Source organism: Mauremys reevesii, linkage group 15, assembly GCF_016161935.1.
Source record: "Mauremys reevesii isolate NIE-2019 linkage group 15, ASM1616193v1, whole genome shotgun sequence".
Classification (NCBI taxonomy): Eukaryota; Metazoa; Chordata; order Testudines; family Geoemydidae; genus Mauremys; species Mauremys reevesii.
In genome coordinates, this window is record NC_052637.1 from 6,113,073 (window position 1) to 6,140,992 (window position 27,920).

At 45.5% G+C, this 27,920-nt stretch overlaps 2 protein-coding genes across 3 annotated transcripts in view; both read right to left on the reverse strand.

Annotated features, from left to right (window-relative positions):
* The window catches only part of LOC120383937 (E3 ubiquitin-protein ligase TRIM39-like), a 961,691-nt gene that overhangs the window by 380,939 nt on the left and 552,832 nt on the right, over positions 1-27,920 (reverse strand). The gene's annotated exons all lie outside the window — the stretch shown is intronic.
* LOC120383917 (butyrophilin subfamily 1 member A1-like) overlaps positions 1-27,920 on the reverse strand; it is a 58,443-nt gene that overhangs the window by 22,440 nt on the left and 8,083 nt on the right. For both annotated transcript variants that reach the window (XM_039502243.1, XM_039502241.1), the window contains exons 2-3: positions 3,657-3,773; positions 2,089-2,436 (exon numbers count right to left, since the gene is read on the reverse strand). In XM_039502243.1, the coding sequence (XP_039358177.1) occupies positions 2,089-2,436; positions 3,657-3,762 (454 nt within the window). In that variant the 5' untranslated portion in view covers positions 3,763-3,773. The remainder of the gene's footprint in view (positions 1-2,088; positions 2,437-3,656; positions 3,774-27,920) is intronic.

A 27,920-nucleotide genomic window follows, 5' to 3' on the forward strand; every position in this document is an offset into this window, starting at 1 on the left:
GATGTGAAGCTCTTTCAGGTCTACTAATGGAAAAGCACCATACTATGCTTTTGGTTATTACCTAGGCACAGTCATGTAGCAACTGCAAACTTAGGTGAGAACTACAATCACCTAAATGGCCACTAGCTCCTACAACAAATGTTTCCCCTTCTGTTAAAAAAAAAATCCAGAAAATTCACTGACAAAACCTTGGTTAGCACAGAGTTCAGGCTGCCTGGTGATATTATCTCCTGCCCTTCCATAGCACAGTGACAGCTCTGAGACCCTGTTCCCACTACTCTCTCCACTGGTCAGTACAGCTACACTGAACACAGGGAATGCAGCTGCAGTGCAGGCAGATACATGCTCCAATTCAAATCAGTGGAACACAACACAAACAATGCCACCTTCCTGTAATCCTTCCTCATGTCTATTCACTGACAAAAAATTTAGTTACCTCCAGGCAACCTTAACTCTGCATTATCTCCTACGCTTCCAGAATGCCTTTTTCAGCAAAACTCAGACCTCTAAAACCAGGAAATCCACAGTGAAGGTAAAAACCCAAACAACCTTAACTCTGCCCCTTTGGAGATTGTAATAACCACTGGGAATTGGCTTCATGCACTAAAGCTGCATGCACTGTGCTCGGTGTAGCTGTAATAGACTCATAGACTTTAAGGTCAGAAGGGACCATTATGATCATCTAGTAATGACTAGTGGAGGGGATTATTTGGAGCCTGTTGGCAGAGCTATCACTGTGATATGCAGAGAGATGCAGGTGTACCTTGAGGGATCGATCATGCCTCATTTCAGTGCTGAGTTGTGCAGGTTGTGTCAGTAGCAGGGCACAGACTCCTTGCCATGGGGATTGTCAGCAGCCTGGTGTCAGATATGCCAGTGATCTCCAGGGCTTGGTGAGAGGTAAGTGAAGGCAACGTCCCACAAGGAATCCTCAGGGCAAGGGAGACGAGGCGATAACATTTTGCAAGTCAGGGGTGGTTTGTGTGCAGTAGGCTCAGTGTTTGAATGAAGACCAGGAGTTCGCTACATCTGACCTAAACCTCATGTCATGGTTACAGAACTAGCTGCACCTCTGTCCCCTTGCTGGTCTCTCTGACAGCACCTTCAGGGGTCAGGTCTCCTGCCTCTACGTGTGCTGGGGGCGGGGAATTTCTCAGTTCTCCCACTCTTAGACCAGGGTCTGGGCTACAGGGCCCTGTGTATCAATCACTGTTACCCTTAAGGGGCCAGACACAAGCCGAGATCAATCCCAGCTGATGGCATCAGTTTGGGGAGGATCAGAGTCATTGTTCATCCCCAGATGCGCACAAAATAGTTGTAATAACCACAACATGTTAATGCCACCTGACAGTTGAGGGGTATTTGTGTGTCTCATTAATTCCTTGTTCTAAAGACCTCAAATATGGGCCACTAACTCGACCCCAGACTCCAATGAGTCACAGCAGTTTTCAAAACAATCTGAGTCTGCGTGTGAATTATAGAGAACTTAGAAAAAATGTCAAGTATCAGAGGGGTAGCCGTGTTAGTCTGGATCTGTAAAAGCAGCAAAGAATCCTGTGGCACCTTATAGACTAACAGACATATTGGAGCATGAGCTTTTGTGGGTCAATACCCACTTCGTTGGATCCGACAAAGTGGGTATTCACCCAGGAAAGCTCATGCTCCAATATGTCTGTTAGTCTATAAGGTGCCACAGGACTCTTTGCTGCTTTTAGAAAAAATGGATATTAAACAGCAAACTAGAATCAACCTTATCCAGAGCACAGTTACTGCCTCACTATACTGAGAAAGTATCAGAGGGGTAGCCGTGTTAGTCTGGTTCTGTAGAAGCAGCAAAGAATCCTCTGGCACCTTACAGACTAACAGACATTTTGCAGCATGAGCTTTCATGGGTGAATACCCACTTCTTCGGATGCAAGAAGTGGGTATTCACCCACGAAAGCTCATGCTGCAAAACGTCTGTTAGTCTATAAGGTGCCACAGGATTCTTTGCTGCTTATACTGAGAAAAACTGTGTCATCTCACAATTAACCCTGTGACTCCACTTATTACCCAACTGAAGACATTAAATCATCAGAAGTTACTGACCTTCCACCTGCAGTTCCAATACAGCATTTTCATAAGAGACACCAGACTGAAAAAAACACACATATGGCCCATCATCGGAGGGTCGGATATCGCGTATTCTCAGGGAAACTCTCCCATTGGTGATGTCGTCTTTCAAGAGCTCAGTTCTTTCTCGATATTCCAGCATCTGCTCTCCATACTGATCCTGCCCATCACGGTACAGGTGCACAGATGGAGAGAACTGGGATCGGAACCATCTCACCTCCATGTTCTCAGCACTCATCCTGGGGGAGAGGTGGCAAGGCAGGACGGCTTCCCCACCTACGGAGGCAGTGACTGGGTGGTCAGGTCCAGTCACTGTGAATTGTGCTGTGAAATGTACAGTGAAAAAAGGAAATTTAATTGGTGAGGGGCTGGGGGTAACATTAATTCAGCAGTAAGACACACAGTAAGAGAGTGCCCTGATTTAGAAGTGAGACCATTTAAAGACAAAAGCCCGACAGAGAAAAATTTACCATAAATCAATAAAAGGTCTGAATACACATTACACTTATCCCAAAGAATTCTCATCTGACACATGGGACTCTCTGGTAGGTTCCAAAGTCTTTCCAACCTTTCTCTAAGGGTTTGTCCTCTTGGTTAACAGGTCCTGTCACTTTGCAGCCCAAGATCTCGGGCCTCTGGTCAGTTCAAATTCAGCTTTTATACCAAAAATCTTTGTTCTCTTGGGCTTCTGGGACCTGGTCTAACCCAGTTTATGCAATTCTCCTGAGGGGTGGTACTTCTCTGGAGCTGTTACCTGTCCCTCAAGTAATTACCCCACATGGTTGGCAAATTCTGAAGGAGATGGGGTAACCCTCCCCCATGGCATAGATTACAATCCCGAGCCCACAAAGATACACATAACATGTATAGATACCATTGATAAAGGGGACACAAATAAACAGAACATGCATAACGTGAATTTGATAGTCCCCAAAATGCCGCATGTGGCTGCAGTATCTGTCACACAGAGTTCACATGTGAGTGTCATACACTGTCCCTATTATCTCTGAATAAAGCTCTAACTTCTCATAGGCACCCTGGGGCCTGGGTCTCTGATACACCAAGGCCTTGTCGTGCTGCTCCAGCACAGGGGCCTCGTTATCTGCAGAAGGGGTAGTGTAAAGGCTGACAAGGTGTAAAGATATGAAAACAGATCATCACTATGCAGGCAATGGCTTTAAAGGTAAAGTCAGAGGTCAGAGAGTGGAGAGAGAGAGAGAAGGAGGCAGATTGAAAAGTGCAGGAAACAGAGAACTGGTCACTGTGGAACTGCACAGGATGTGGGGGTCTCGGTGCAGAGACTCAGCATCAGGAGAGACCGAGAGAGCTGGTTAAATTAACAGGATGGAAACCACAGCGGGGGTAACCAAAATGCCCAAGTAGCTGTGGAGCCAGCCCCAGGGGTGGGTGGGACAATATAAGGGGTTCACTTAAGGCACAGAATGAAGAAGCCAGCAAATATCCTCACTGTGAGATGAGGTCTAGCTCTGAGCCCTAGTCAGATGTGCCTAGTGCAGCATGAATGAGGAGGTTGGAGCTCCTACCTGACTCCAGCCTGTGAACCTGTAGAGCGAGGCAGAGAGCGACGTAGCCAGGCAGAGCGGAGCTCACTGTGGAGCCGGGGGAGAACGAGGGAACCTTCTCCGTCATCGTAGCTTGTTCTGGGGAACAGGAGAAATAACAAACCAGACAGCGAGTGAGTGGGATGCAGTGACAGTGCCAGGTTGTCTGACTTTCATAGCCCTGGTCCATGGATCAGTTACGTTTACATTAGCCCACTTCCCAATATTCATAGACTAAGGTCAGAGAGGACCATTAGGACATCTAGTCTATATGTGCCACAGGCCAAAGATTCTCACCCATTTACCCCTGTACTGAGCCCAAACTTGTGTTCGACTGAAGCATCTTCCAGAAAGCCACCAAGTCTTTATCTGAAGACAGCAAGAGATGGACAATTCACCAGTTCCCTTGGTAGTTTGTTCCAGTGATTAATCACCCTCACGGTTACAATTCTGTGCCTTATTTCTAATTAGAATTAGTCCAGTTTTAACTTCCAGCCATTGGTTCTTGTTATGACTTTCTCCACTATATTAAAGAGCCCTTTAGTACCCTGTGTTTTCTCCATGAAGATGTGAGAGGTGGGGAATTTTACTGAAATATTTCTATGAACAATCAGTAGGTCTCTGTACCAATCCCCTTGGCATCGCTGCTGCTTTGGGGGAAAGCATTGCTTCTCTCACTGGGACGTGGCCGAGCAGGCTAGGGTATCTGAGATGTAGAGTCACTCGGACTGTCTGGGCTGGAATCAACCCATATCAATGGAGGCTTTTGAAAAGACAATGGGAAGCCTCAATGAATGAGCATCAACTCCTACACCAAGTTTCTTCCCCCCACCTCTCTACAGGGAAGAGGAGCAATAGCCCAGAGCTGGAGCACAAAGGGAGAAGGTTTCAGGGGTCTGTGTTAAAGGGCTGGGCTGACAGAGACACAGGAACTCACTTGGGACTGAGAGACAAAAAGGGACAGGGAGAGAGTGAGTCAAGCTGGAGCCTCCAGCAGCCCTGCTCAGCAGACCCCCAGCTCTGGCCAGGCTGAACCCTCTCTTAAACTTTGCTTCTCTGTGCTGACCTAAGGACTTTCAGACTCTATAGGCCAGGGGACTAACACATTGTTAGTTGGTGTGGAAAAGGCTGCCTGGTGTCACTGCAGATACTCCCTGAGAACATTGAGCCCTGAAGGGGTAGAACAAGTCTCCTGCAGGGGTCTGGCTCGTTGGACTTGCTTCAGGGAGCCATGGAGAAAGCCAGGGATCGCTGGTGCTCAAAGGCCCAGTTTCTGAGTCACTGAAGCCATGGACTTGCCTCTGTGGAATTGTGTGGATTGTGGGGTCTAGCACAATCAAGGGGTCACTCTCAAGGGCCTGGCTGAAGGCTAGGGCACAGACCAGGCCTTGTGAATCCATGACAGAAAGTCACCTCTCAGGGCTGGTCTACACTATGCGTTTAAACCGATTTTAGCAGTGTTAAACCGATTTAACGCCGCACCCATCCACACTACGAGGCCCTTTATATCGATATAAAGGGCTCTTTAAATCGGTTTCTGTACTCCTCCCCTACGAGAGGAGTAGTGCTAAAATCGGTATTACCATATCGGATTAGGGTTAGTGTGGCCGCAAATTGACGGTATTGGCCTCTGGGCGGTATCCCACAGTGCATCATTGTGACCGCTCTGGACAGCAATCTGAACTCAGATGCACTGGCCAGGTAGACAGGAAAAGCCCCGCGAACTTTTGAATTTCATTTCCTGTTTGCCCAGCGTGGAGCACTGATCAGCGCGGGTGGCCATGCAGTCCCAAATCCAAAAAGAGCTCCAGCATGGACCGTACGGGAGATACTGGATCTGATCGCTGTATGGGGAGACAAATCTGTTCTATCACAGCTCCGTTACAGAAGACGAAATGCCAAAGCATTTGAAAAAAAACTCCAGGCTACACAGTGCTGCGTGACAAGCGTAACGGAAAGCCAAAGAGTCAAATGGACACTCATGGAGGGAGGGAGGGGGTACTGAAGACTCCAGCTATCGCACAGTCCACAGCAGTCTCCAAAAAGTATTTGCATTCTTGGCTGAGCTCCTAATGCCTGTAGGTTCAAACACATTGTCCAGCGTGGTTCAGGGTATAGCTCGTCAATTTACTCCCCCACCCCCACGTGAAAGAAAAGGGAAAAAAATTGTTTCTTGACTTTTTTCAATGTCACCCTATGTGTACTGAATGCTGCTGGTAGATGCGATGCTGTGGCAGTGAAGAGCAGTATCTGCTCCCCTCCCCTCCCCCCAGATGGTGCAATATGTCTGCTATCCATTGTCATCATCAGCCTGTGAGTGCTCCTGGCTGGCTGGGGGCTCCTGGGTAAAAATTGGAATGATTCCTGGTAATTCCCAGTAGATGGTACAGAACGGCTGGTAACCATCCTCATCATAGCAACTGGGGATTGAGCTCCATCAGCCCCCTCCCTTTCATGTGTAAAGAAAAGATTCTGTACTGCCTGGACTATCATAGCAGCGGGATGCTGGGCTCCTGTCCCCCACACTGCTTAATGTCCTGCCTGGACTATCATAGCAGCAGGATGCTCAGCTCCTCTCCCCCACACTGCTTAATCTCCTGCCTGGACTATCATAGCAGTGGGATGCTGGGCTCCTCTCCCCCACACTGCTTAATGTCCTGCCTGAACTATCACAGTAGCGGGATGCTGGGCTCCTCTCCCCGGCACCGTTTAATGTCCTGCCTGGACTATCATAGCAGCTGGGGGCTGCCTCACCCTCATTTTATCTCACTAACAAGTCACTGTTTCTTATTCCTGCATTCTTTATTACTTCATGACACAAATGGCGGGGACACTGCCATGGTAGCCCAGGAAGGTTGGGGGAGGAGGGAAGCAACAGGTGGGGTTGTTGCAGGGGCACCCTCTGTGAATGGCATGCAGCTCATCATTTCTGCAGGATCTGATATGGAGCAGCTGTGCTCTCTGGTTCTCTAGTACACTTGCCCCATATTCTAGGCAGGACTGACTCTATTTTTAGATACCATAAAGGAGGTGACTTGGGGAGTCATTCCCATTTTTGTCTTTGCACCCCCAGCCAACTTCAGCCACGGGCACCCAAGACAGCAGCAGACAGTACAGAATGACTGATAACCATCATCTCATTGCCAATTTACAATGGCAGCACACAGTACAGAACAGCTGATAACTGTCTCTACTATCATGCAAAAGCAAATGAATGCTGCTGTGTAGCGCTGCAGTATCGCCTCTGTCAGTGGCATCCAGAACACATATGGTGACAGTGTCAAAAGGCAAAACAGGCTCCACGGTTGCCATGCTATGGCATCTGCCAGGGCAATCCAGGGGAAAAGGGTGCAAAATGATTGTCTGCCGTTGCTTTCCCGGAGGAAGGAATGACTGACGACATTTACCCAGAACCACCTGCGACAATGATTTTTGCCCCATCAGGCACTGGGATCTCAACCCAGAATTCCAAGGGGCGGGGGAGACTGCGGGAACCATGGGATAGCTACAGAATAGCTACCCACAGTGCAACGCTCCAGAAATCGACGCTAGCCTCGGACCATGGATGCACACCACCGAATTAATGTGCTTAGTGTGGCCGCGTGCACTCCACTTTATACAATCTGTTTTACAAAACCGGTTTATGTAAAATCAGAATAATCCTGTAGTGTAGACGTACCCTTACTCTTCTCTTTGCTAAACTGAACAGATCGATCTCCTTCCGTCTCCTACTGTGAGATGTTTGCTCCAGCCCCCAAATCATGTTTGTGACCCTTTTCTGCAGTGTCTGTGATATTTTGGGTGCAATCCAGTCCTGTAAGGGGTGCGTCACCGCCCGCCCTGCCCTTTCGAGTGCGGCTGCTCAGAGCCCCCAGAAACCTGCCCATGTCACACAGGCGCCTGCCTGGGAGCAGTTCAAAGCTGAGCTCTCTTGGAAACGTGGCCCTAGGCCCCTATGGCCGCTGGCGCCCGCAAGAGGCTGGGAAGTGCAGGGGGCTTCTGACAAGTGCTGACTTCACTCAGGGCTCACACCACATAGCGGTGGAGGAAGCTCTGACTGGTTCTAGACTGTGACAAGGTGAAGTGGCTGTAACCTGCCTCAGGCCAGGACAGCAGCCCAAAGTGAAGCCACACTGAGAGGAAGTAGGTGAGAGCAGGGCTGGCAGGTGAGTCACTCACTGAGCACCTGCATTTGGTGGCAACCCCTGATAGCCTGCCAGTGAGAGGTAAAGCTCCTCCCTCCCTGCCAGAAACCTCCCTGAGGAAAACAGCAGCCGCCTCCCCTGCCCTCCCTTGGGGTGAGTATCTCCCCTCCCCACCCCCCACCCCGGAATGCAAAGGGCCTTGAGGGCGCAGACAGGTGCAGTTTACATTTGGAAGGAGAGATTTTCACAAACAGAGGGAAGTTAGGATCAATGGGGCTTGTGTAAACATTGTAAGGGCTTGAATAGGGACTGGGAGTGGCTGGCTCACTACAAAAGCAACTTTCCCCCCGGCTCTTGGTATTGACACCTCCGCCTCAATTATTGGGAGTGGACGACATCCATCCTGATTGAGTTGGCCCTGTCAACACTGGTTCTCTACTTGTGAGGTAACTCCCTTCTCTTCATGTGTCAGTATAATAATGCCTGCATCTGTAATTTTCACTCCACGCAACTGAAGAAGTGGGTTTTTCACCCATGGAAGCTTATGCCCAAATAAATCTTTTAGGGCTTGGCTACACTTACAAATTTGCAGCGCTGCAGCAGGGTGTGAAAACACACCCTCTGCAGCGCTGCAAATTGCGGCGCTACAAAGCCCCAGTGTAATCAAAGCCCCAGCGCTGGGAGCCGCGCTCCCAGCGCTGTCCGTTATTCCCCACAGGGCGCTGGAGTACGGACAGCGCTGGGAGAGTTTTCTCCCAGCGCTGGCGCTGACTACACTTAGCGCTTCAAGCGCTGTTACCAGCGCTGCCGCGGCAGCGCTTTGAAGTTTAAGTGTAGCCATAGCTTTAGTCTTCTTTTATTATTGGCTACCCCCAATACCTGATTCAATGTATAGCTTTTTAAATGCCGTGTGAAGATTCTGCAGCTCATACTAGCGCTAGTTGGAGCATAAGGCCTCTGCAGTGTGTATTGAAGAGATTAGAGTTACATTTTTTTCTGAGCAAAGCTTGTACTCCACTATGTCTTCCAGAGAAGTTTGTAGCTCCATCAAATTTGTATAATTGGTGTATGAACCCTCGGTGGTAGGGGGCAGAGTAATACAGAGGGAGGCTTAGTGTCTCTCCCTCTGGCCCAGAGAAGGTTAAGTTGTTCCTTCAGGAGTTAAAAAGGGAAAATTGCTATTTGTAAGTCACTCCTTTAGGAATTGGAGGTTATAGTGTTCTGATATGTATCAGTTTGGTTTCCTGTGTTGTTCTTGGTTATGGCACACTTGTTAGGGAAAATGTTTAGGAAGACACAGTCTAAAGACATCTTTAGAGAAAAACAGGGAACGCTGTCTTTTGTCCAAGAACCCACACCCTTTAAACAAGTACTACAGAGGTTTGGACACAGCCCGTGGACTGAAGGGGGGCTGGGAGATGTGTGTACTATTTCAGATTTGGAGGATAGGCTGGCAAGGTATATAATCCTGTACAAGCCTACTCCAACTAAAAGGGATTCAGCAGCAATCTGGCTTTTGTGGGAGGAATGCAGGGATTTATACTCCCGCTTGGCATCCTGCCAGGAGGAGAATGCCTCCCTGCATGAAAAACTCACTCATATGCAAAAAGAGGCAGACAGATGGAAAGTGATAGCGACGGGGGGGTGCAAAGCCAGTTAGACCCTCTCCGGGAGGCAATCAGGGAGGGCAAACAAAGAGAAAAGAAGTTAGAGGAACAGGTCGGGGAAAAGGAAAAAATAGAAAAAGGAAATCAAGTATTGCAAGGCATGGTAAAGAGGTTAACCATAGAACAAAGTAAAGCTCTCCCCGCTAATCACAGCCGATGCGAGTCCCTTATCCAGCACCTTAAACAAAGGCTGGGATTCGCAAGCTGCCAGATAGCAGCGGTAACATCAGCGGTAACGGCAGGAGAGTGCGACTTTGATCCCCAGAGTGACGTCCCTGACTGGGAAGATGCCCCAAGGGAATCTAGCGAGGTATGGGAAAGAGAGATACGGAGCAGCAATCCTGAGCCCCACAGGCCGGTTGCAGCCATTAACAGAGTTACTGTAACAAGAACAGACACAGCTGCAGGGACTAGCACAGCTACTACAACCGTCCCCGTATCAGCAGCTGATCTCCAAGCGATGGCAAAAATGCTTGGACCCCTTAACCGGGAAAATTTATCAAAATGGACTCTGCGTGTGCTGCAATTGGCAGGCAGAGAAGATTTAACAGTCCCTGAGCTTAAACGCCTCATGACCGCCGGTGCAGCACCCGAATTACAGGGAGTCATTGATTGGGTGATAAGAGAAAGCAGGGAGAACAATACTTTCATACCCCTGTTTGCAAGCCTAGGGGAACAAATGGGTCGCCGACATCTAATGCGGCTAGCATGATGCAGGAACCTAATGAAGACCCTGAAGGGTACCTATCCCGCTGGGGACTTATGCAGGTCATGGCAGGCATCACCCGCCCTGAAGATGCCCAAGGAGCCCCTGCAAATAACCCTGACACTGTAGCATACGGCACAGACGCCCTGAGGGACTGTGCTGCGACTCTTCTCCCTTACTATGCCAATAAGCTCAGCGTCTGGGCACCTAACCAGCCCGCGAGCATGACTGAGCTCCGAGATGGGATCAAACAGATCACCACTCATTCCGGCCCCGCACTCCAAGTAAAAAAAGGAAGGGCTCCCTTTGTGGCTGCGCTTGAGCAAATAACTTACTCCAATGAGAGTGGCAATATGGGAATAGGGGGCTCCTGAGGTCGCTAGCGCTGGGATGGAGCCCCAACTCGAGATCTAGTCCAAGAAGCCCTACAAGCACAAGAGAATCAGGAGTGTGTAACTAGCATAGCCGCAAGTGCCCCCCCGAGCAACCGGGACTAGGGGGCCTGCTGGACATGAGCACCCCACATAATACAGGAGCGCAGCAATGGGGACTCATCGATAAAATGTCCTGGGACTCTGGAGGGAGACCGCACATTTATGTCCAGCAGGAGAATCGCACTCCTGCACTAGCTTTGATTGATACTGGGGCTGCTGTCTCTTTAATTAAAACTGCTCCACAGGCAGAGGAGAGAGTAAAGCAAGTCACTTTAAAATCTTTTCAGGGAAAGCCAAGTACAGGCTGGGAATGGGCACAGGTCCCATTCTCAATACAAGGTTTTAGAACAAAAGGGAACTTAATTCAGACCCCTGACATGACTGACAAAATTATTTTAGGAGCAGATTGGCTGTATCAAAACAACATAATAATCGATTTACCTGGGGGCATATTATGGAAACTAGAAATCCCCTCCAACTGCTCTGACCAGGAAAAGCAGAATCTCATTGTAACCAAAGGGGGAGGTAAACGTGTTGCTGCTCTCACTACAGAGCAAGCCGAGGAGTGGCGCTCAAAATTCCCCACAGTCTGGACTCAAAGTAAAACAGACTGTGGAAAGATCAATGCCTGTGTTAAGATCATAGGTGAACTGGTACCCCCTCAAAAACAATATCCCTACCCAAAGGAAGCAGAAGTCCAACTGATTCAGACTGTACAGGACTTGGAACAACAGGGAGTTATTAGAAAAACTAACTCTCCTTTTAATTCTCTACTCTAAAGGTAGACGGAAAGTCCTGGTGGTTAACTATAGACTATAAGAGGATTAATAAAGGGTCTGTACCCATGGCAGACATGACACAGGTTATACAGAAAGTACAAGCCACCTCCAAATACTTCTCAGTGATCGATTTGGCTAACTGCTTTTTTGCTATACCCCTACACCCAGAGTCCCAGGATAGGTTTGCATTCACCATAAACCACCAACAATTTACGTTTTGCCGACTACCACAGGGTTTTCAAGATTCCCCCACTATTGGTAGATATGTGGTAGATATGTTGGATCGTCTGAACCAGCAGGAAAGATCATTTGTCTTCTCCTATGTTGATGATATTCTGATTTTTGGGAACACCAGGGAACAAGTACAAAAACTTACTGAAAATGTTTTGGCATTAATCCAAAAAACAGGGTTTAAGGTACATTTAGAAAAAGCACAATTGGTGCAACCACAGGTCACTTACTTAGGTATAGTGATTGGGAAGGAGGGGAGGCAAGTGGATCAGTGCAAGGTGAAAGCATTACTGGATATGTCCGCCCCTACAGATGTGCACTCTTTACGAGTTCTGTTGGTTGGGTTCAATTTCCTAGGGCCACATATCCATAAATATGCAGAGATCACACTTCCCTTATGGAAGTTATTAAAGAAAAAGACACAATGGGAATGGGGACCAGAACAAGAGTCCGCCTTAAATACCTTAAAACAAGAGGCTGTCACAGCCCCGGCTTTACGCTTCCCTGATGAATCAAAACCCTTTGTTATCAGACTAACTGCAAATGAGGTTGCATTGGCAACTACTCTCTTACAAAGCAATGAGGAAGGCAAACTAGTGCCTGTAGCATAGGATTCTAAAAAACTTCAAGGTGCTGAGCTGAATTTTGACCCCTGTGAGCGTGAATGTTTAGCAGCCGTTTGGGCAATCCAGTCCTTTGAACCTCTCACGAGCACAGCACCTATCACAATTCAAAGTACTCATACTCCGCTCAAATATATCTTATCTGGCAAATTGATCGGGAGTAAGGTCTCCAATACACGCATGGCTCAATGGACCCTCATCCTGGTCAATAGAGGGGTCGTTACCGAAACAGTATCTAAACCTGATTTATTGACTCATGCTTTAATTGAAAAAGGGACTAAGCATGAATGTCCTGAGATTACTTTAGAACAGAGAATTGCACTGGTGGAGGCGCCCCCCTTAAGGGATTTAGACACAGCAGGGCAGGAGAAGCATATCTGGTTTACCGATGGCAGCTCGGTAGTAATTAAAGGGAAATGGTATATTAAGTATGCTGCTAGAAACCTAGAGGAGGAAGTGATTCAAGGGTAGTTGGATCATGGCTCAGCCCAACATGTGGAGCTCCATGCCATATATCAAGTGTTAAAGTTATATGAATCCTCTCCCAGACTGATCTATATCTATGCAGACAGTGATTTTTGCATGAAAGGCATACAGTATTGGATGTTTGACTGGCAACAGAATAATTGGCAGGGAGCAGATGGAAAGGAGATAGCATACCTAGACAAATGGAAATGGATCCATGCTGAGGTGATAAGGAACCCCAATCAGTTAAAAATCCGGCACGTTAAAGCTCACAGCAGAGAGCGCAGTGCTGAAGCCATGTGGAACAGCCGAGCCGATGCCATCGCCCAGCACAGGGCCGTAGCAACAAAGAACGTGGCCCCCTCCGAACATATGTCCGGGGCCCCTTACAATGCAGAAACTGGAATGCGGTATTTATTTTATACAATATACAGGGTTCATATTATGTATACATAGGCCTACAGTGTACATGTATTCCGTATTTACGCAAAGCACTTCTTTCGAGCCTTGTTCTCTGCAAATTGGTTAATCAATGCGTCATAGTCCAGAGATCTGGCAATCTTATTTTCGATTGAGATAACTGCAAGCGCAGAAAGCCTGTCATCTGTCATGGTTGAGCGCAGGATATTCTTAATCAGTTTCATTCTGCTGAAGCTCCTTTCAGCACCGGCGACAGTAACTGGTGTGGTCAGAAGAATTCTGATGCAAATGCAAAGATTCGGATATATCTCCTGAAGGCTGTTCTTGTATACGTACGTTAAAAAATTGTTTGTCGTGACAAGTCCTCTCTCTTTCTCGATGACATAAATAAAACAATTCAATTCCATTATGAGTTTGTTGGCATCAATGTCTCCCATTTTTCTTTCAAAATTTTTGCTGTGATTCTCCAGTTCATTTTCTCTGTGACACTGCTTCAGGCTGTTAGCGTTGTACAGAAATCCAAACAACTTATACCACTCCACGAGTTGGTCAAATCGTGATGAAACGGAAGATATGGCCTGATCAGTGAGAACAAGAAAGAACTGCGATTTGAATTTTTCTTCGGCAGAAAGACGACTCGAATCATCAGCACATTCATAATCAAACATTCTCTTCTTACGTTGCACCCTGGTTTCTGGAAACACCTGCTCAATACCCATATGTTCTGCTATTTCACGTGTATTTGTGACCACAGAGTTATATCCTGTATTTCGATAGTCTTCCAAAAACTTCATTGTAGCACCGACTTCTGCCTGCAGTACGTCAATTGACACATCTGGTGACTGAATTAATTTGCTGGTTTTATTGACGTGAAATAGTATATCGTACCACGTGTACACAGTCAGAACAAAAGGCCACGTAGTAACATGGTCTAAAAGCGCACTGGCTTCTGTTGCTGTATTGCCATCTTTCTTTTCGAGCGCATATTCTCGCAAAGATGACAAAGCATTGCACAATTCTTCAAGGTGATAACGCAATGGCTTCACAGCATCAATTCTAGACTCCCAACAACAAGTGTCCGATAACCCTTAAACAGATATTGGCATATGTTCTTGAAATATATCCCAACGTGAAGGTGAAGAAGAAAAGATAACATATATTCTGTTAATCAGACCAAAAAAGTCAACGGCATATTTCGATGACTTTGCCGCATCTGAGATCACAAGATTCCAAGTGTGAGCTCCACATGGTACATACAAGGCACGGTCATTTATTTCTAGCATGCGGGCTTGAACTCCTTTATTCTTTCCTCTCATATTTGCGCTGTTATCATAAGCTTGGCCTCTCATGTCAGCAATGTCTATTCCTAAATTATTTGCCTTTTCAAGAAATGCTTCCAATAAGCCCTCGCCAGTTGTATCATGAACATTAAGAAAACCAACAAATGCTTCACGAATATTGACACCATCTTCACTGTTGCATTCAACAAAGCGTAACACCACAGACATCTGTTCTTCATGTGACACGTCGGGAGTACAGTCCACCAAAATAACTGAATAATATTTTGCTTTTTTAAGCTGCACTATATTGGCCTCTTGAATGTTACTGGCAACAAGTTGAATCAGCTCGTTTTGGATCTGTGGACTGAGGTACTGAACATGTGTCTCTGCCTTCTTAATCGTCTGTAAAAGTTTGCTGAGGACAGTATCATACTTTGCAAGCAATTCAAACAGTCCCAAAAAGTTGCAATTTGAAGGATCGCCGAGCTTTTCATTACTTCCTCAAAATGCCAAGTTTCTTTTGGACAAGAAAATAACGACATCAACCATGTGTTTGACAACATTTCTCCAGAAATCTTTCTTTCAGAAAAGCCTGCAATTCGAGTTGGTCAATAGATGTATGGTTTACTATGCCTGACCGAAGGTCAAACCATTTCACCATACAGTCTTGATGACCTTTGCCTGTTTCATGCTGCTGAAGTCTTTTTGACAGTGCTTTCCAAGCAGATGTTCCACGACGTAGCGGTATGTCGCCAGTGCCAAATAATTTACAACAAAAACAAAAAATGGCATCTTTCTGAACTGAGTACATTAACCATGAACGTCTTATTTTCTCGCCATTTGCCATGGTTCGATAGAAATGAGTACTTGTGAACCTCCGTCTTTTCTCGTTAAATGGAAATTCGTAACTTTCATTCTGCTGTGGTGGGCCACGTCCAACAACATCACACACTTGCCTGTCCGATATTATAGATGGCCATTCTCCTGGATCATCAGTCAGTGGTTCAGATTCAGATACTTCTTTCCCAGCAGCAGCTGGAATATCTGTCACAGTTTGTTTGGTAGAACAACTGGCTTCACCTTTGACCTCACTTGAAGCACTTCTGGATACTTCTGGATACGATTCGTCGCTGCTAGTGCTGTCCGTTTCATGTGCCTGTACCTGTACGTTGGATTGCAGCACAAAATACGTTGACAACTTTGGAATTTTCTCAAGTTCCTTCTCGGCATCTTTTGCCGCCTTTCGTTTACTAGCTCCGCTCTTATACGTTCTCTTAGACATCACAAAGCACGCTTCTGCGTTGGAAATGATAAAAAACTAAACAACTAAATTAATAACATTTATCCGCCGACCGCCATTATGAACGCAAATACACATTCTTTGAATGGGTCCAACTAAAATTCGAAACTGACCGACAGACAACTGATGTAGCCAATAGCATTATGATATATCATAATGACTTCACGGTTTTGTTAGTAAAACCGACATGGATTGTGCACTAGCGTCAATAAATGTCACTTACCTAGTTATACCTTACATTTTTTTGCCACTTTTAGGGGCCCCCTTCCTTGCGGGGCCCCCTTCGGTCGGAGGTACGGAGGGCGCTCGCTACACCTCTGGCCCAGCAGCAGAACGTAGTGGTTGTAACTAGAAGTCAGAACCGCGCTAGCGAGCTCATTTCTGACACTCTGCTGCCATCTAGCGATGTCAGTAATCATTGCAGCCAAACTCCAGGAAAGACGGAACGGCAGGAGCTAATCAGTGTGGCACATCAGTTCATGCATGAGGGGACAAAGGGACCTTAAGGAGGCTAAGGCAGGTAGCAGACTGGGAAGGGGTGGAGGATGATGTAAAAACGTGGGTGCAAAATTGTGTGCGCTGTGCAAAGGACAAAGCCCGTCCCCCGCACTGGCTACCAATGATGCACCAGAGACGGTTGGGACCATGGCACAGAATACAGATGGATTTTATTGATAAGTTGCCTAGAAGTAAAGAAGGATTCCAGTATTTGCTGGTTATTATAGATTCATTTTCAGGATGGGTGGAAGCATTCCCCATTAGGGATAACAGTGCTAGGACTGCAGCTAAAAAGCTCTTAACTGAAGTGGTGTGCAGATATGGAACCCCTGAGGTCATAGACTCAGATAACACTGATCTACAATTATTGAGAAGTCGTCTGCTTCAGAGATAAAATGTGCTATTTATTATGTATTTTGATGTGCTGAATTCAAATATGACAATTAAAACAACTGATTGGCTACTGTTTCTAAGGTGTTTAAGTTTTTACATTTTATGTCTATGTATATTGTGTAGATAGTAGAGTTTTAATCATAAATTGTAAACCTAGGTCTTTTCATGTGTTTATGGTTGCTTTACATTATAATATTTCACCTGTCCTGTTTATGTAACACTTTAAAAATCAGCAAAAGGGTTATATAAATAAAATTTATTATGAAACAAAAGGCAAAAAACTATTATGTACATAGTTTAGTCCTATTCAGAGTCTACTCGGCGCTTCTTGGCTTGTCTCTTGTATTCATTAAATGGAGCATCTCTTTTCACTGTCCAGCAATAGTCTGCAAGCATTGATGGGCACCATTTACCCTGATAGCGTTTCTCCATTGTTTCAATGACCTGGTGAAATCGCTCGCCGTACTCGTCGCTCACTGCTCCGCAGTTCAGTGGAAAAAAATCTAGATGAGAGTGCAAAAAATGTATCTTTAGTGACACGTTGCAACCAAGGCTTTTGAATGCCTTGAGGAGGTTTTCCACCAACAACCTGTAGTTGTCTGCCTTGTTGTTTCCGAGAAAATTTATTGCCACTAACTGGAAGGCTTTCCATGCCGTCTTTTCCTTGCCACGCAGTGCATGGTCAAATGCATCATCTCGAAGAAGTTCACGAATCTGAGGACCAACAAAGACACCTTCCTTTATCTTAGCTTCACTTAACCTTGGAAATTTTCCACGGAGGTACTTGAAAGCTGCTTGTGTTTTGTCAATGGCCTTGACAAAGTCCTTCATCAGACCCATCTTGATGTGTAAGGGTGGTAACAAAATCTTCCTTGATTCAACAAGTGGTGAATGCTGAACACTTTTCCTCCCAGGCTCCAATGACTGTCGGAGTGGCCAATCTTTCTTGATGTAGTGGGAATCTCTCGCACGACTATCCCATTCGCAGAGAAAACAGCAGTACTTTGTGTATCCAGTCTGCAGACCAAGCAAGAGAGCAACAACCTTCAAATCGCCACAAAGCTGCCACTGATGTTGGTCATAGTTTATGCACCTCAAAAGTTGTTTCATGTTGTCATAGGTTTCCTTCATATGGACTGCATGACCAACTGGAATTGATGGCAAAACATTGCCATTATGCAGTAAAACAGCTTTAAGACTCGTCTTCGATGAATCAATGAACAGTCTCCACCCATCTGGATCGTGAATGATGTTGAGGGCTGCCATCACACCATCGATGTTGTTGCAGGCTACAAGATCACCTTCCATGAAGAAGAATGGGACAAGATCCTTTTGACAGTCACGGAACATGGAAACCCTAACATCACCTGCCAGGAGATTCCACTGCTGTAGTCTGGAGCCCAACAGCTCTGCCTTACTCTTGGGTAGTTCCAAATCCCTGACAAGGTCATTCCGTTCACCTTGTGTTATGAGGTGTGGTTCAGAGGAGGAGGATGGGAGAAAATGTGGGTCCTGTGACATTAATGGTTCAGGACCAGAAGTTTCATCCTCTTCCTCTTTCTCATCTGACTCAAGTGAGAATGATTCTGGTGCATCAGGAACCGGCAGTCCTTCTCCATGGGGTACTGGGGGTATAGCTGATGGAATATTTGGATAATGCACAGTCCACTTTTTCTTCTTTGACACACCTTTCCAAACTGGAGGCACCATGCAGGAGTAACAATTGCTGGTATGATCTGTTGGCTCTCTCCAAATCATTGGCACTGCAAAAGGCATAGATTTCCTTTTCCTGTTCAACCACTGGCAAAGATTTGTTGCACAAGTGTTGCTCCATATGTGTGGGGCCCACCTCTTGTCCTGATCTCCAATTTTGCAGCCAAAATAAAGGTGATAGGTTTTCTTAACCATAGTGGTTATACTGCGCTTTTGTGATGCAAAAGTCACTTCACCACAAACATAGCAGAAGTTATCTGCACTGTTCACACAAGTACGAGGCATCTCTGCTCACTTTGGCTAGACAGAAATGTGTCCCTTTGCAAAATCAAACACTGACAAATAAGAGAGCACGACACTGTATGATTTCTAGAGCTGATATAGGGCAATTTGTTCAGCAGAGTGATGTAAGCTTCGTTATGATTGCATCATCCATGACTTCTAGGAATAAAATGATGCAATTCATATCATGTATGACGCAATACCAGCTTCAGATTGCATCATTCATTGTTTTGCCTAAAAAGCAAGTACTGTCCAAAGCCAGTCATAGATTTATTCATAGATCCAGTCAAAGATGTATTTTAGTCATTTCTGGTTTAAATTGAGATCCCTTCCCTTTATAACTCACTTATCCTCTGCCATTCCCAAGTCATCGGTCGTATATACTGACCCAATAGCATAACTTGAAAACTAGAGCCAATCAACAATTTTAAGCATCATTTTCGTTCTCAGTGACCCAGAATTTGTAAAGTTTGACTACATTTATTTCAGAAGCATTTTGGCTGTAGAGCAGTGTAATGGAAGTGCATTTGTGGGACAAATTTTCACAATGATGTTACAAGCCCTAGGGATCACCCAGAAATTCCACATTCCATACCGACCCCAGTCCTCTGGCCAGGTGGAAAGGCACAATTAAGGAGGCACTGCGAAAAGTAGTAACCCATACTGGTAAGGACTGGCCTGAGAAACTACCTCTTATCTTAGCTGCCATTCACAGTAGTGACAGGCTGAGAACTAAGATCCAGCCATATCAAATTCTTTTTGGACAACCAATGAAGTTAATGATTGATCCTAAACATTTTACTATACACCCAGAGGATCATCCTACAGCCACCCAGAATGATTATTTCCAATGGCTAAAGCAATTACAAGAGGATAAAACCACATTACAGTACAGGATCAATCAGGCTATTGAACATATGAATGAGAAAATGCAAAAACAAAGAACCAATGAACCCACTTTATAGGAGGTTGGAGATCAAGTAATGTATTTAAAATTGGGTAAGAAGGATCACACCTTAGAATCTAAATGGGTGGGTCTATATTCCATAGTTGATCGTCTCAGTCCTCTGGTATATCGCATTGAGAAAGATGGTAAACTTAAATGGGTCCATGTATCCCAGATAAAACTGTTTTCTTAATAGCATGTGCTTCATCCCTTTGTAGGTATCACTGGCATCGAATCCCTTATAAGGAATCTAGAGAGCTTCAGCTGATTGCCTCCAATCAGAATACTGGTATCATAAACTAATCAACAATTTTATTTCCCTCTCACAAATTGCACAAGCGTTTACAGGAGAACTCCGCTGGAAGCAAAAATGTTACTATTTTGGGGATTCCTGGCACAATTATACACCTTGGGGACATCCAATGCACATTGGGGGATCCAGTGGTTTAATTTTACCACTGGAAACCAGATCCAAATTGTACCAATATTTAACCATACATTACATGGACCCTTTGAACTACTTACATTACATGTCTGGGTAAATATCACACCTTATGACCATGATTGTATATTTGAGGTTAGCTCACCTATCCAGCCTATAGTAGATTACAATCATCATTGTCACCCCGTCCTCCCTGGATACCATACATTCCCACCCTTTAAACCAGGACCCCTAGAGACCCGGACAATAACAGTATGGGTGAATGAAACCAAATTAGTAGGAAGTACCACAGTACTGTTTTTAAATGGTCCACAACCCATAAAAGTACCCTGTCCTCATTTGCTTAAGATGCAGCCTCCCACAGAGGCACAAGTGGCGCCATTAATTGTAACCTTACACCTTTCAATAAACTGGACCAGGAATAATTTAACTCTAACTCGGCCAGAATGTGCATACTATAGCCCCCCCCCTCTTTGAAGCATGGTTCAAATCCTTACAACCAGAGCATCCCTTCCCGCGTCAGCGACGAGGGACAACAGATACCTTGTTAGGAGGTATAGGAACAGGAACCAGAATTCTAAATTTGGTAGATCTAGAAGCACTGAAAAATAAGGCCAGTGTGGTAGAAATATTGCATCGTACTATTGCCCAGGGGCAAGAGCACCAGATCGCTGAATTGGTGCAAACTGGGGCAGACACAATGAACTTGCAATGGCATACTTGGAAACATATTAACCAGGCGTTCTGGGCTCAATATGCCACCATGAGGGACATAACAAACAAAACAGCGTTAGCATTGTGGTGTTCTGAACAACAAATATTAGCTATTATGCTGACAGAAAGGGAAATGGACTGGGTACGAGCTAAAGATATGACAGTCTTAACTCCTCTGCTGACAAAACATAAAAATAACCTTTCCCTCCCTTATGTTTCTGGATGGTACAAGGCCCTGGAATCAAACATGTACACATCAACCCTCATGGGGCACATCACTATACGGGTCCAACCACAGAAATATAAAGTTACTCTGTGGCCCTTCATAGCCCTCCCAGTTCTTCAAGGCAGACATCTTTGGGCTCCTCGATTGGTGGGGACGTATTTAAATGAACAAGGGGAAATCATAGACCATCGCTTGTGTTCCAGGTGGACTGCACAACAATGGGTATGTCCCCGCTTACCAAAATTAGAAGAGCCCTGTTCCTTACAACATAAAAGCTTGGCAACTTGTTACTGGGATGAACTAGATAACAGTACCACAAAAGTGTATTTTGATAGGAAAAGTTGTGTCTGTGCCATTGGATTAGAGAGGCTTGTATGGCAAGACAAATACATCTCAGAACCGCCCGTAAAACAGTGTATGTGTAATATAACTATGCTAAAAACTCCCACCCGTTTAACCTATTACTTCCCAACTCATGAGGATAAAAGAACTAACATGCTGGATACCAGGAATATTCTAAACTTTAACTTCACTTTGGAAGTCAATTGGACAAATCTGTACAAATGAACAAGTTAGCCAACTGACTGAAACCACACGGACCCAGGTTCAAACATGCAGTTTGGCTATTTTACATCAGGGATCTGAAATATTAAGAGTATCTGCACAAGCAGAACAAATCATGATGCACCATTGGTATGATATTTTAAAGGGATGGTCCCCCCCTTGGTCTTCAACTTTAACAATTATGTTACATCCAATTGTTGTTTTCTTTATTCTGATAAGCTTAATGTTAATTATAATGTGTGGTATGTGCTGCTGGATGAAAAGTCTGTATTTTAAGCTAAAACCACAAGCTCACATTGTTTCCCAATATGTAGCCTTAAAACAATTGCATAAAGTGTGACCCATTCAATGCCCCTGGATTGAAGGTCAAAAGGGGGACAATGTAGAACCGATGTGAATGAAATTGTTTTTAGTTATTCACTGTATCATTGTAACTCCTGTTCACCATTTCATTACACTTGCCATTTTACTTACAATATAACTTCTGTGCAATATTGTAATTCAAAACCCATTTTAAAATGCGTACTCCATTTTGTAGAAGGCTTGTGCTGCAGCCTCCATTTTTGCAAGCCATACTGTAATTTTATTAGTCTAGTTGAGATGTGTGAATGAGGTATGTGTGGGTGACAGAATCAACCTTCAGCACCAGCCCGTACTGATGAGATAAAGTTCAAATACCAATGGCTGAAGAACTAGACAACAGCCCTAAACAAAGCAAGAAGCATCCACCCTAAAAAGAAAAGGACAAAAGAAACAACAGAAGGAAGATCAAAGCCAGGTCCCAGGCTGACAGTCACGCCTGCAATTGACGGGTGATCACCCAGAGGCCTAGAGACTTTGAATCCGAACTAAAAGCCTATAAAACGGAAGGGTGAGATGAGAGACTTTGGGTAACGTTCTGCTATCAACATCAAGGAGCATCGGTGCGCGCCCGACAGAGACCCGGCTCCTCCTCGTGCTCAGCTTTCCTGGCCAGTTAGCTGCCACGAGCCAGGACCTGTGAACTCAAGCTACAATCAGGACCGGTAACTATCCAGCAGCTACATTTTTTGTGTGTGTGTGTGTGTGCGTAATTTGCTAATAGTTACAGATCAATAATAAATGTGGCATCTTTGTCTTGACCCCTAAAATGATCCTGTATGGGTTTGTCTGTATAACACACCCCACAAAGACCCACACAACCCTCTGCCTCCCCGAGAGACCCCCAATGACCCTGTGCCCCTGTCACCCCTCTCCAGAGAGCCCCCCCCTTTTTGCCAAACAACTCCCCTCCCCCACTCCAGAGCTCCCTACAATCTCCCCCTTTGCCTTTGCCCCCACCCCAACCCATGCTCCCAGTCTATTGGCCGGGAGGCTCCCAGTCTATTGGCCAGCATGGCCAGTGGGAGCTGCACCTGTGGCGGTGTCTGCTTGCAGATGCAGACCTGCCTGGAAGTGCCGCCACAGCACAGTGTGCGGGGGGGGGGGGGGGGGGGGGAGCCACAGGTGAGCAAGCCCTGGTTATCATCATCACAGGCCCAGCAATTCTCTGGGTATTTAATTTCACTGAGGCAAGTAATTCAGTCTACTCTTCCTTTCCAGACAGTTTGTGACTTCTCCTGTAAGAAAACTTAGAATGTCTTTGCCAAGAAGTCCAGTTATAGTTTTTTTAACTTGAGAAGTAGATTTTCTGATTGTTCATAAGCTCATTTATTTTGTTAACTCGGTTTTATAGGCAATTTAAAAAGTCACTTGAATTGTACCTGTTTTTTTCCATTAGTCCAAAACCACATGGAAGATGTGCAGATTTTTATTTCTGTGGGCAATGTGGAGGCCAAGAATTAATTAATAGAGGTTTGAAGGGATCTTAATGTATGTTAGCTAATTAGCAGAGGTTAAGATGTTACCCTGTATCTGGTGCAGAGTGAATTGTGTGAAAAGTCGTTACGACCTTGTGAATTGCAGTCTTGTTTTCTGTTCTAGTATTGCAGACAAATAAGATAGCGAATAGGCTTATGTATAAACAAATGCAAATGTTTATCTTCAACGTCTCCAAGTATGCTAATCATTGTCTGCTAGAAAGGTATAAAGATTGTTATGAATTGTTTACTAATTGAGAGAGATCCGTCCAGGACAAGGGGCAACCCAGTTCCTGACACTCTCTCCCTCTTGTGTTCACTAGAGTATTATAATAAAGTATTTGTTTTTGCTGCACCTAAACATAAAAGTGAGAACTGAGTTTTTCTTCGACAATTTGGGGGCTCGTCCGGGATGGCAACGCCCACGGACACACAGACGGTTGCTACGGATCGTTCCTTCGAACCCCATGGCGCCACAATAGAGGTAAGAGACCTTTTGAAATCTCTATTGGGGTATCGGAGGAGGACTGTCTGTGGGGGACATCTGTTTCTGCTGGGCTCACGCCATCTGAACTTATTGACTGTGCAGCAGGATCAAATGCAGAGTGGTATTGGGAAGAGGCCCCAATAAGGTTAGTTTATAGCAGTACTGGGAACTGCTGAGTTGGCCAACAGGTACATGCATAAGGTAATGCATGAGGTAATGCATAGGTAAATGCATTAGAATGCACCGGTGCTGAGGGGTTTTGTTTTACCGCCTCAAGAGGGGTTGTCATACCACCTCATAGTATTGGTCCGGACCAGGTAACGATGCATCTTGGTTAAAAAAAAAAAAAAAAGATAAAAAGAACAAATTTTAAAAAGAGATAAAAAGGTTAAAAAAGGGTTAAAAAAAGGATAAGAGGCCTTGGTGTGTGTGTGTGTGTTTACCTGTGTGAGTGTTTGTTGCTGGAAGACGCCCAGATTACCCTGTGAAGCGATTGCTAATGATCAGGAGTAGTCTAACGCAAGCCCAGTAACTAGTGGATCTTTAGGAGATCCGACCCACGGTGGGCTGACTCAGCTTGGCATAGTCCGGCGAGGAAGCTGCCTGGGTCTAGGAGTGTGTGCACCCATCTTCCCTCCCCTTTCCCTTCTGTGTGGGCTACTGACAATCTGATCGTCTCCCTGGAAGCAATTAGAGTATACGGCTTTATCTCCCGGAAATGGAGTCTTTAGCCAACGCTCTTTGCTGAAAGGAGATGTACGAGGGTCGTAGTCTTTCTTGTGAGTCTCTCCTGTATGTGAGTACCCTGTAGGGAGAACTCCTTAGATTCTGGTCTGCGAGCGCGGACAGGGAACCCCTCTGAGTTTGTGTGATTGGAACATGGGGGAGGGACAGTCTAAACTTTCCACCTTACCCCCTAAGGGTACCCCTGCATATTACATGTACGTACATTATGGTCCTCAAACCTGCAGGTATTTAAATGATTGGACTCTATACACGCGTGAAAATTCATTTAAACAATGCCCATTAGAAGGTACCTTTGAATTAGATAAACTTACATACCTCAGAGAAACCCTTAAATCACACGCCTCTGCTGCGCAGAAAGTGCGAGCAGTTTCTGTCTTGGTGGGAGGAAGCAACAAAGAGACTCCATGAGTCTCGAGTGGAGTCTGAAGGACTCCCAAGATAAATTAAAAATTGAAGTACAGGATTTAAAACTTAAATGTAAGACATCCAAAGGTCTTCCTGCTTCAGTGCAGCCCTCTGCATCTCTTTATCCTCAATTAGTTCAACCTGAAAGTGAGGAGGAGACTACAGAAGATATAGTGGATTTTTTTAGCAGCATTCCACAGCCGCTGCCAGTTCCCCCCACGGCCCCCCCTTCTCGGGCTGTGCAGGCAGTGGTTGTCTCGCCGCCGCAAATATCAACTGCACAAGTTGTTCATTCTCCTTCTTCGGAAGAATTATCTTCTTCCTTACTCACTGACACCAGTAGTCCGGTTAACCCTGCTTCTGCTGGTAACAATGCCGGCTACTTTCTTAGAAGCACGACACAGGCACTCCAGGCTCCTTTACGAGACTTGCCTGGAGCTGGGGCTCTAGGGGGGTTGGTTAAGGTACATGCCCCTTGGACGCCTGGAGATCTTAGAAACTTGGTGAAAGAATTTCCTAAAATCAGGGAGGAGCCGGTAAAGTTTAGAGAAGAGCTCCAGACAGTGATTCAGTGCTATAATCCATCTTGGGCAGATATTAATCAGCTTTTACGAGCAGTACTGCCAGCTGAAGTTCAGCAACGACTTAACAGACAGGCAGCTTGGCCTGATGCCGACCCTGGTATTGGGGATGCTTTGACAGAGGCTAGGAATCGTCTCTTGACCTCTATTTCAGAAGTTTGTCCTAAGAAAACAGATTGGACTAAGATTGCGAATTGTAAACAAAATAAGGGAGAATCCCCTGCTGATTATCTTGATAGACTAACAAAGGTCTTTGAACAGCATTCAGGAATTACTGATCCAGCTGATAATGCCAGGGAAGCGGTAGGAGCTGCTTTTGTTCAGGGACTCTTGCCAAAGGTTCAGCAACCATTGAGAACTATTTGTATTGGCTGGCAAACTAAACCCCTTTCGGAATTGGTGACAGTTGCAAATCATTGTACGGCTTGCATAGACCAGAAGAAAGAAACTAGTGAAACAAAACTTATGGCTTTACAGTTACAAACTTATCAGCTCAGGGGTCGTGGGGGAATGAGAAGAGGACGGGGACGAGCTCGTGGGCGAGGTATGGGAAGGGGTTCCTCATATCCTGCCCAGACTCCTGCCCCGACTGGGAGCACTGCGTGCCACTTTTGTGGTCAGGAGGGACACTGGAGGAATGAGTGTCCAAATCGGTTAGCTCAAAATCCTACTCAGTTCCCAAATCCTGAAGCTCCTGTATTCTCCCCACAAGGAACCTCTTACTAGGACAGCCTGAGGAAACGTAACTGCATCATGAATCCTTTAATTCCTATTAATCAAGAAGGCCCATTTGTTGATTGTAATATTGCTGGTAAATCTGTTACTTGTCTTGTGGACACTGGGGCTAGTAGGTCTGCTCTGAGATCCTCAGAGTTTCCCTCTGTTCCTTTGTCCACTTTGTCTGTTAGTGCTGTGGGCATTTCGAACTGTCCTGTTTCGCATCCTGTCTCAGTACCCCTCGAAATTTGTCTTGGCCCTCTAGAAGATAAACATTCCTTTCTACTCAGTTCTACTTCTCCTGTGAATTTGCTGGGAAGAGATCTGTTGTGTAAATTAGGTTGTACCATTTACTGTACACCAGATGGCGTATTCTTACAGGTTCCTGATGAGAATACTAACCTGGTGTTGGCCACACTCCATATATCCGAGCCAGCTGCGTCGAAGTCTCCACTCAGCTCTGACCTTGTACATTTGTTGTCACAAGTGCCCCCCCATCTCTGGTCTCGTCATGCAAATGAGGTGGGACAGATTAGAACTGCCGAACTGGTTAAGATTCTTGTGGACCCTGCTAAGCTTTTGCCAAGGATTCCACAATACCCACTGCGTCCTGAAGCAGTGGCAGGCATAGCTCCAGTTATAGAATCTTTATTGCAACAGGGTATTATTGTTCCCACTATTAGTTCTTGTAATACTCCTATCTTTCCTGTAAAGAAGCCAGGAAGGAATACCTATCGGTTTGTTCAAGACCTTCGCGCTATTAATGCTGTGGTTTTGCCTTCTTTTCCAGTGGTTCCAAATCCAGCTACCATTCTTTCTTGTATTCCACCGTCAGCCACTTATTTTTCTGTTGTAGATTTGTGTTCAGCTTTTTTTTCAATTCCAATTCACCCGGATAGTCAGTATTTGTTTGCCTTTACTTATAAAGGATGTCAGTATACCTGGACCAGGTTACCCCAAGGGTATACTGAATCTCCATCCCTGTTTTCTCAGATCCTAAAGAAGGATCTGGATGATGTGGTTTTCCCTGGAAAATCAGTTCTTATACAGTATGTGGATGACCTTTTGCTGGCGTCTTTCTCTTTTGAATCTTGTAAAACTGATACTCTGACACTTTTAACTGCTTTAGCTGCCAAAGGTCACAAAGTATCCCAGGAGAAACTCCAACTGTGTCAACCCAAGGTTTATTATCTTGGTCATGATATTTCTCATGGCAAGCGCCATTTATCAGACTCTCGTGTTTCAGCTCTTTTAAATATGCCTAGGCCTAGTACTGTTTCTCAAATGCGTACTTTTCTGGGCATGACTGGATATTGCAGACAGTGGATTTTAGGTTATGCAACAGTGATTAAACCCTTGCAGGATCTGACTAAGTCTGGTACCCCTGAACCTCTTCCTTGGCCTCCAGAGGCTGAAAGTGCTTTTGTTGCTATTAAACAGAGACTATCTACTGCTCCGGCCCTGGGACTTCCTGATTATACTAAACCATTTACTCTTTTCTGTCATGAGCGTAATGGGTTTGCTTTGGCTGTACTAACGCAAAAGCACGGAGACAAACACCGTCCAATTGCTTACTACAGTACTGCCCTAGACGCTGTGGCGGTAGGATTTCCCCTGTTTACGGGCTGTAGCGGCCCTTTCTG